We start from the raw sequence: 10,870 nt of genomic DNA on the forward strand, positions 1-10,870 counted from the left end.
CAAAAGTGGGGGTTCGTATAGCAAATGTCCTCCGGGGTGCTCCGAGCAACTTTTCGAGCCGAATTTTCCAACAATATTTATTTCCAAAAAATACCTACAAACACACAAAATACCATAATAAGGACGAAAACGAGTACTAACAATACGAAACATTAAGGACAAAGTAGACACAAAATGCGTCTATCAAGGATCTGTGTAAGGAGGGGTGTTAAGTATAGTCCTAGGTCGCCTAACTTCCCTGGATCTATGAAGTGTATATGCCTTGGAAAATTCTAACTTTACAATCTGGTTTTCGAGGTTAGTTAGACCAATGAATTTAAACAATTGGATCCCCTTACGGATAAGCCTGTCAAGTGCTTTAAAATTTATCAACCAAATTCATATTTATTTCCCGGTTTTGTACATTTCTCATAAAGATAACATACTTAAGATATCCGATAAAATACATAAAAATCAAGAATCATCCGGACTTACCATTGGTGGAAGCTAGATTGTTATTTGGTGTTCGATGTTTATTACTTGTTGTAAACTAACGGTGTAGGTATTTTTGATGGATCAAACTTGTTTATTCCATGGTAATTCTCTTCTGATATAAGGCCACTCAAGTTTGTTGAAGATTTCCCTAGCGCAGATCTAGTGATTCAAGATTTATGGCAGAGAATTTTTGATTAACCAATGTTAACACACATTGATCTGTGCTTTTGATCAATAGTGGAATCAAGTTGTTTGCATCGGTTATTTTCGAAGATTGAAGACTTGAAGACTTTTTTTTTTGGTTCTGATCTTTGTGTGACTTTGTGCTAGCTTGATTCTCTGGGATTCACAAGTTGTTTACTTGTTCAAAATCATACTTGTAGAAGATGAAACAAACTATCTAGCTTCATTTATTTTCTTGGATATATCTTATTCATCAAGATTGGATGTTTCGAAAATCATTGTCTTGGTTGATCTTTTGACTAAAAGATTTATCGATATAAATGGGCTATTCTTTACTCATATTTATCAGCGATCAAACTACTAATTTGGGTGATCGATAAGTGAGTTGGTTACTGAACAAATTTAGTCATTTGTTGTTTCGGTTTACCATCTAAAGGAATTAGGTGCGGAAGTATTAACAGCGGGTGAAACAACTCAATATAGTGGACTCTGTTTTGGAATTCACGTGCATTGTCCAGATTGGTTATAGGTGGGGATACTAAGAAAATTGATTAGCGAAGTAGTGTTTACTTGGTGCCAACTATACGAAGTTGCAATTGTCAATTTGTACAACGGATTAATTATGAGAATATTCAAAATTTGACTAGGTCCAGGGGTTTTATGCTAATAACCAGTTTTCCTCGTTAACAAAATGTTGTGTGTCTGTGTTATTTACTTTACTTCTGCATTATACTATTTAGATTTATAATTAAAGTAAATATACTTGTACGTTAATCACATTTTGGTAAAACATCTCATAGTTAGTTCGAAATAAAAATTTACTATTTACTAAGATCGCTTTGTTGAAATAATCTATTGGTCGTTATTATTTCGATAAGATAGAAAAGATTGTGGTGTACTTGTTATCCTCGTCATTTCACCCTACAAAAGACACTTCCAAATCCAACAGTCGTTAGTATCTAAGTTACTTTAAAAAAAAAATATCTATAACTAATACTTGAATTTTTGTAATCTGACCTATCAAGCATCTGGTCCAGAGATAATTCTCCAAGTTATCCAAGCTATTATAGATTGGTTTATTTTTTTTTATTTCCTTAAACCCTAAACCACCATCCTTAGTGGCTTTACAAAGATAACTCCAAAGTTTATATAATAACCTCTGAAGTTTGTGTCCTTACCCCACCAAAAATCTTTTTATTGAATTGTATATATTTTATGCATAATCTTCTTAAGAAGCACGAAACTTCCCATTAAAAGATAGGTAAACAAGAGAGCACATATTTATTCATTACTAATTCACTTGGTTCGGACAGAATATTACTCTTCCGTCCTTATACTCTTTGTTCCATATTTTGTACAACAGTATTAAACAATTTGAGCTTTACTTTATAAATAAAAAAAGGAGCACCCAAATAAGAATCCTTGATTTTTATTTTATTAATTTTCAAAAGCCTAGACATCATTCTCTGCAGTTTTAGACGAGTTCTCTTACTAAAGAAAATACCTGATTTATTAAAATTGACCAATTGCCAAAAACCTACACTAAACTCATGTACCACATTTAACAAATTTTGGCAACTTTGCAAATTATCCTTAGTAAAAATCAGACAATCGTCTGCAAAGAAGAAATGTGAAATTGAAGGATACCCTGAATTTCCTTCCAATTTTCTTTTGAAATTAGAAACGAGGTAAAAAAAACCTGCCCAAATTAGAGAAAGATAGGGGACAAGGCTTATCTGAGACCCCTAGAAGGGTTGAAATACTCACCTGGAATCTCATTCAACAAAACCACAATATACAAAGTAGATGTATATACATTGTTTTATTAAATTAAAATTATTTTAACAATGGTTTCACCGACTAAGTGTATGTTGGTCGTTTTCAATCATCATTATCCTCTTTGCACCTCAATTTAGTCTATCTGACTAGGTGCTACTACATCACCAATAGTAAATTCAAATTTAATGACTTGATGTGGGTATCAACTTTTGTGCTCTTTGTAGTGAATTCTTCCTGTCTATCTTACTCTTAAGCAAAAGAAGAGAACGTTATCCATGGGAATTCTTACATAACAAGCTAAGAAAATATGCACTAAGATTATTATCTTATTATAACGTTGATATTTGAACTTAATGATTCAATTGAGAATTACTCTCTTCATGGATAAACATCTAACAACTAGTACAACTTGATCATCATAAGTGAATATCAAAAGTTTGTATTACTATGATATCATAAAAATTTCATGACCAGACTAATTACCTAACCGTGTCGTACTGGTTCACGAACTCCTTTATGGAATGTTTACATAAACTAGTTTCCTTATTTCCATAGAATTCTTTCCTTGAAGATTCTCATATATATATATATATATATATGTCATTCAAACTCCTTGTAAAAGCATAAAGTTGTGGCTCCAATAACTAGAGGTTTATTACAAAGAAAGATGTTGTAGAAGCTGTCAATGTTTATCTTTGTTAAGGAATCAAAATATCAAGAATCAAGAATGAGAAACCATCAGGAGATGTTAAAGCATCCTCGTCTTCTTATCTACTGTCAACTCGTCACAGTGACAACGATTGTTATCTAGACATATTGATTGTGGAAGAGATAAGAGAAAACTCTATATACATATTGTTCAAGGATATTTAATTAAGATTATTTGTAATTGTATTATGTTTGGTCCATACAGGTTGTCGAACGAAAAAGTTGGTGGTGTACTTGATACCCTCTCCTTTTCAGAAAATAGAAGGATTTCATCAAGATTTTACCAAAGATAAACAAAATTGCTCCTTTAAACAACTAATAAAAAGATTGAAACTAAAAGCTCCTAGCATATTATTCTTGTTAGAGCATTGCTTAGTTGAACTCACCAAGAATATTGGTATGCCAAGTTTGGTTGTCATATTTTAGTTCCAAGACTCGAGGATGCTTGATTTGATTAATTACTAGAGTCAACTTTGTTATGTTAGACTAGAAACATAGAAATGTTGAAACTCGTTCTTATTACCCATGAAGAACATGAAGACGTATCGGCATCAACGAACGCATCATCCTTCAATTCGAGGTTAGTAACAACAGAATTGACTTGTTCCATTTCCATTTACGTTATTTTAAGTCAGTATTTATTGAAAACATTACATACAAAATGTAGTTTGTTTACTTGTCTCTTGTATCGGTGACTTGGTCATTATATTATGATCTAAGTATCAAGGAAAGATATACTAGTTTTTTTTTATAAAACTTTGGTATATAGAGTTATGAAGTATAGTTTATCTATAGACTTCGTGAATCGATGTTACACTAATTGATAACTTTGTTATTATTTACTGTATTTGATTCCAGAATGAATTCAAACATTGGTGTTACATATAAAGGAATATCATATACATAATCTAAGGAAGTAGAATTGCAAAATTAAGTTTCATAGTCGAAAGAGAGTTCAGGCCAATCCCATGATCGACCCAAAGACCGATCCCTAGTGGCAAGGACCGATTCTAGGACCAATATATGGTGCATGATCAATCCCTAACCGATCTTGTTTAAATTTTAATCCAAGTTTATATTTTCGATATGCTTGGTGATCTTCAAGTTTATACAAATATCGAGATGTACACGGATTAAACTTGGAATGTTCACATAATGTCGACATAGTGATTTGAACATGTGTCAAACTTTATTACTTAATATTCAAGTATTTTCCTTTGATACTCAAGGAAAGATCCTGAAACCAAAATATTCTATATTTTTGTAGATATCGAATTTATCCCAAATTTTTGTATACCTCTAGTTACTATATTAGTAAACTGTATAAATTTATGCTACGTGATATTAGTTGTCACTAAGAGTGATTATGGTATATTGGTGGGAATACAATTGGAATTTGTCAAAACCGAAGATATACATCTATTGCATATCTTAAGGATTTTCATATTTGATAATTCCTTGTCTTCCAAAGAAGCCTTGGTCATAACACTATAAATAGTGGAGCTTTATTCTTACAAACTCATCCCTTTACACAATGCATAACCGTTCACGTGTGAACCCAACTCGTCGATAGAGGAGAGTAATATAATTAGATGAAATCTCTTGTGTTTCCTTCATTTAAAGTCTTCTTTAGGATCCAAAAGCTTTTAGTAGCTACTGTTGGTAGAAAACTAGATCGTGTTGTTATTTTAGTTTTTTATTATTTATTTGATTGACTAACGGTATAGTTATCCTTGAGAGATCAGACTTGATTATTACATGGTCCTTCTCTTCTAACATAAGGCTACTGAATCTTGTTTGAGGATTGACTATTCCAAATCTGGTGATTCAGAATCTGTAGATAAAACTTTGATCAATCAATGTTAACAGATTCTGCTCTGTATCGACCATTAGTGGAAATCAATTTTTTTGCGCCGATTGATTTGAAGACTTGAAGGTTTTTTATTTTTGGTATTCTGATTTTTGTGATACTCCATGCACACTTGATTCTATGGGATCCAAACAAGCAGTTTATTTCGATAATCATCAGACTTGTTGAAAGATCGAACAAACTATTTAGTTGCTTCTCCTTGTAGAGTTGCTTGGATAGAGATTTTTCACTGAGATATATTTTTTCCATAATCTTTGTCTTGGTTTGGTCTTTGACCAAAGGAGTTTATATTGAATAAACGGAAGATCCTTTGTACTCATATGTCTGATCATTGCCACATTTGGGAGATATATAGTGAGGTAGTTACTGGAACATGTTAGTCCTTCACTATTTTGGGCAACGATCCAAATCAGTTGAGTGGAGAAGTCTTCACAGCGGGGGAAGCGACTTAAGATAGTGGACTCTATCTTAGGATTTACGTGTGTATACCTGATTGGCTGTAGGCGCCGGGATACTGAAGGAACTGAGTAACTGTGAGTAGTTTATTTGGTCTTAATTATACCAAGTTTCAGTAGTTAGCTGCTTAATTCTGAAAGTATTCAAAACTGGACTAGGACCCGGGGTTTTTCTGCCTTGCAATTTTCCTTGTTAACAAAATCTTGTGTGTTGGTGTGATTGATTTTACTTCTGTATTAATTATATTGTTTACTTTTATAATTAAAATAAATACACTTGTAAGTTAATCAAATTTTGTACAATCCTCGCGATTAGTTCAGTCTCGAACTTAAGCTGTATACCAAGTTACATCTTGTTAAAGTAATATTTTGGCAGTTATTATTTCGGCAAGATTATACAAGGTGTCTCTGTAGTAGGTTGATACGAAAAGATTATGATATACTTGGTAAACTCGTTATTTCAATTCTTATTTCCTAAAGATGGAAGCAAGGATATATGATCGGACTCAAAACCTTCATACTGGATACAATATCAGTTAAACCATTCAAAATTAACCATTTCTCTGTCTGTTTTCTCCTGGATGTTTAAATTTTCTTTTCATTAACAAATCCAAGTGAACCTCTTGTATAGTTTTAAATTATCTAAATCTGTTATTTTCAAGAATTTTGTAAAAGGAGCAGCCTCGCTTTATAAAAATGCTAACCTTTATTTTTTTTTTCAATTGAATGTAATTTGATTAAAGTCCCCTAACACGGTCTAAGGTATTTTATTGTAATTAGCACTTATTGCTATTTTTTCTAAAAAATTCCACACTTCCAACTTATATTGTTTATGGGGACTTCCATAAAATCTTGTTAACAGCATTTTTTTTCTCCTGACCAAAACATTAATCATCTTAATATACCACTATGAACAAAAAATATAAGAATAAGAAAACCTTAAAGCAGATGATAATTTGTTAAAAATGTTTCAATCTCAAAAAGAATATATACATTAAAATTGAAAATATTAGAGATATGTTGATATACTACTATGAACGAAAAAGAAAAGAATAAAAAAACCTTAAAGCAGATGATAATTTGTTAAAAATGTTTCAATCTAAAAAATGATATATATACATTAAAATCGAAAAAATTAGAGATAAATTAGATTTGGATAGAATTATTTGTTGCCTTGTTTGTGTTTTTCAATCCGTAAGTTCCAAATTTTTCGGCAGCCACTATGATAAACACGGGTAGAACATTAGATGATGATAATCACCCCAGAACCAGAACCAGAAGACTTTTTTTCTCGGAGTAAGTCCAAGGTAAGGCTAGGGACTATCTTGTAAAGAATCATCCCCTAAAGATGCGACAAAGTTTTTTACGCCGGCTGTCTGCCTCCTAGACGCAACTTACCCAGAGGTAAGAGTAATTCTTAACACATTCTGTGTCGTGTTTGTGATGAACAGGGAGTGAACACACTATTCTAATAGGTTTTATGCATTCATGACCGTTAAAGCAGCATATCCACTTTATCCCTGCCCAGAGTGCAGAGTAAGGGAAAACACTTGCATTGCTGCAGAATGACGGTTTAACATGTTCGCATGTTGATGGTATAGCCATAGAGAGAGTTGACCCTGACGAATGTGGGCATACACATGAACAAGAATCCAGGCATACACTAGGCCACCCAGAAGGGTATAACGCCAGGTGCTAAATAACAACGGCCTTAACGCTCAACAGTGGTCATAATTTTCAACGAAAAATGGGTCATTTGTCCAAATATTTTTAAAACATGGTTCAAATGGACGAGTAAAAATTAGTATGGGTGAAATGGACACTAAAAAAACAGCAAGGATGAAGCTGGATTCATCCTGACTTAAACTTAAAAAATAGTAAGGATGAAACTGGATGCATCCTGATGTAAATTAAAAATATGAAAAAGTATTTGAAAATGGGTAGGGTGAAATTATTTACAGCCTGGCTATTTTTATATTTTTGTCCATTTAAACAGTATCAAAATCTAAATGTCATTTTCATCCAGAAATTGTTGATTTTGATCTTTTTAACCAATTTTATGAATTTTCAAGTGGTTACACGATACCTCGATGCATGCATTGTATATCAACATTCACGTCTATTTTTCTTTGTTAACTTACTAGTTTACTTCAACCTTGACCTAAACATATTTGACCTAAGCATATATAGTTCTCGGACAACCGGTGAAGCAAAAGAAATTTCTTTGTTAACTAGTATTAGTTTACTTCAACCTTGACCTAAACATATTTGACCTAAGCATATATAGTTGTCGGACAAACGGTGAAGCAAAGGAAATTTATCTGTTAACTTATTAGTTTACTTCATCCTTGACCTAAACATATAGCGATGAAGCAAAAGAAGATTCAAAACTGAATACATGGTGGAGTGCTATATGGAGAGGATAAATCCAGACCCATTCTGTACGTCTAACTGTTCATAGGGTCTGGTCTTTGTTTTATTTTTTCTTCCCGCCCTAAACACAAGGCTCAAACATTGCTTCATAAAAGAAAACAAGGCTCGGACAAAATTTATGAACTTCTATTCTCGATTTGTCCATTTGTTAAAAAGATACATTGCTTCATGATGATATCGTCTTGTGGTCGAGTGCTTATAGGGTCTAATTTGGTTGTAGACGGTCAAGTATCCTTTAACGGGTTCTAAAGGACTACACCAAAGTCACCAAACTGTAAACGTACAAAATACTTCCGGATATCTCGAATCTTACAAAATTCACCAAAGGCCAACATAGTCCTTGAAAGTGCATGTTAATCAGCAGTCCTGGATACTCCTATAGATGCGGAAATGATTTGGGTCCCGAACATTTCTCCGCAACTTCTCCCGCAACACACAAAAAGGTGGGACCAAAAACTCGTCCCTATAATTTTACGGAAAATGAGTTATTTGTGCAAATATTTTTAAATCACGGTTCAAATGGACGAGTAAAAAATAATTTGGGTGAAATGTTAAAAAAAAAAATAACAAGGATGAAACTGGATTCATCCTATCTTAAATTTAAAAAATAGCAAGGATGAAACTACATCCTGTGTAAATTAAAAATAAGAAAAAATATTTGAAAATAGGCACGATGAAACTGGTTACATCCTGCCTAGTTTTACATTTTTGTCAATTTAAACAGTATCAAAATCTAATTGTCCATTTCACCCAGGAATTGTTGATTTTGGTCTTTTTAACCAATTTTGTGATAATTTTACTGTGGGTACAGGGGCTGTGTGTATCGGAATTTCTCGGATGAATTGCTCGGTCAGGGTAGTATTCCCCTATAAATGGGCACCACCGTTAGGCAATGTTACAAATTATCTCTTCAATCTACTTGTAAGTAAAGTAACCATGGCAACCACAACCAATTTCTCTCTCCTCTTCATCCTTTTTATTTCTGTTTCCATTTCCTTTTTCTTTATGGAAATGGTCGTTCTTACAGTACTGGAAACAGTGCATTTGAAACCCTAACATTTGATTCAACAGGTGGTCGATCGATTCAACTTCCAAATATTGCAGTTGGTTGTGCTCATGAAAATGTTGGCCAACCCTTTAACAAGAAAGTGTCTGGTTTAGTTGGTCTTGGTGGCGGTAAACTTTCTTTGATTTCCCAGTTGGGTTCAAAAATTGATTCAAAATTCTCTTACTGTTTAGTACCTTCTCATACTGATTTTTCAAGTAGGTTCAATTTTGGTAGTAATACTGAAATTATAGGAGAAAATATTCTGTCAACTCCATTAATATCAGAACCATCACAAAAAACATTTTATTATCTAACACTTGAAGGTATTAGTGTTAACGAAAACATGGTTCCGTTCAGAAGCAGCGCATCCTCAACAATGGAAGACGATTACATTATAATCGATTCTGGAACGACTCTCACATATCTTCCAGAAGAAATGTATTCAGAACTTGAATCAGAATTTGAGAAAGCAATTGATGCTGAACCCATCATTGGTCCTGAAAATTTTAATTTATGTTACCCACTTGATGAATCCATGAAATATCTGGATGTTACTGTTCATTTTACCGATGCGGATATCAAACTTGACCCGAAGAATTATTTTGGTCATGTTGGCGGCGGTGCTGTTTGTTTATTTTTTGCTCCTACCGATGGTCCATACATTTGTGGGAATGTAGCTCAGATCAATTTCCTAATTGAATACGATTTGAAGGAGAAGAAAGTTTCTTTCAAGCCAACTGATTGCACCAAGCAGGGCTAGTTAATATTTAGCTATTTGATTATAGCTAAGTTACCCAGATATATCTTGTTATTTTGTTGCTGAAATAAAGATCTCCTCAAGATCATAAGATAATGCTCTTCTGAAACCAGCTGAGGTTTATACCGCTGACTATGGGGGGCAGGCTCCCATGCTTGAGGTCGCAAGTTGGAGTTTTTTTTTTCTTTTTCCCATCGAATGAAGTTGCAGCTTCTGTCGTTCCAATAATTTTCGTTCCATAATCTGCTTTTGTGACTGATAAACATGCGTTATAGCACGTCTGAATGGGTTCCAATCCATGTCGCAGTAATAAAAAGCAGATTATGGTACTTTCTTTTCTTCCTTTTTGTTTGATGAAATTAAGATTTCCATACTAAAGGAGTAATTTCCCCTAAGAGTTTCAAAGAATTCAACATGTCATCGTGAGAAATGTTCTCAGTTGAAAAAGATAAAACTAACGCTTCGTTTTTCTTTTCTATTTTCCTAACAAATCTACTAGACCAATGTGATCTCTCTCCTAAGGATGCCAATGATATCTTGATAGCTCCTTGGAAGGATATATGGAAGCTAGATACTACTCCAGTCATCCACCTTTTCATATGGAAATGTGCTCATGGCATTCTACCAACCAATGCCAAAACTGCCAGTATTCTGAACTATATTGATCCCATATGCTCTATCTGCAAGAATGCTCATGAGGATATTATTCATGTTCTTCTGACTTGCCCAGCTGCTTCCAATGTTTGGAGGAAACTCTTTGGAGACTCTCATCAATTATTCATAAATTATGGATCTTTCCATGATTGGTTCAACAGTTGGTTCCAAAATAATAACTCTCACAAAAGTTGGAATGCTACTTATGCTACTACATGTTGGTTCATTTGGAAAGTTAGGTGATATGGTTTTCAGAAACATTAATCCTTCAGCTGAGAGTACTGCACTGAGCATTACTCAACATCTTTGCTCCTTTAACAGAGTGTTACATAATCCAGGGCACATCCTAAAAAATCGTCATTATCAGACTTCTAATAATGATAAGAATATGAGAACTGATACTTTGGTTAGACAGCACAGAGAGAAATTTGGAATCACTATTACCATGCATATAATGGAAGTGAATAATAACATGTCTAATAGTGATTTACCATTCTTTACTAACTTTG

The 10,870-nt window shown here is 33.4% G+C and overlaps 1 protein-coding gene across 1 annotated transcript; it reads left to right on the forward strand.

Annotated features, from left to right (window-relative positions):
- Positions 1–3,644: 3,644 nt before the first annotated feature.
- LOC113352046 (aspartic proteinase CDR1-like) lies at positions 3,645–10,165 on the forward strand. The gene is made up of 2 exons (XM_026595926.1): positions 3,645–3,724; positions 8,834–10,165. The coding sequence occupies exons 1-2, from the start codon at positions 3,645–3,647 to the stop codon at positions 9,708–9,710; spliced, it is 957 nt and encodes a 318-aa protein (XP_026451711.1). The 3' UTR covers positions 9,711–10,165.
- The last annotated feature ends 705 nt before the right edge of the window (positions 10,166–10,870 follow it).

The sequence above is a fragment of the Papaver somniferum genome, chromosome 2, assembly GCF_003573695.1.
Source record: "Papaver somniferum cultivar HN1 chromosome 2, ASM357369v1, whole genome shotgun sequence".
Classification (NCBI taxonomy): Eukaryota; Viridiplantae; Streptophyta; class Magnoliopsida; order Ranunculales; family Papaveraceae; genus Papaver; species Papaver somniferum.

What these genes read in the sequence shown, in the direction of transcription:
- LOC113352046 (XM_026595926.1), top strand. Translation starts at nt 3,645, where the DNA reads ATGTTGAAACTCGTTCTTATTACCCATGAAGAACATGAAGACGTATCG. An exon ending in GCATCATCCTTCAATTCGAG is followed by an intron (nt 3,725 to 8,833) that starts GTTAGTAACAAC and finishes TTGTAAGTAAAG; the next exon opens with TAACCATGGCAACCACAACC.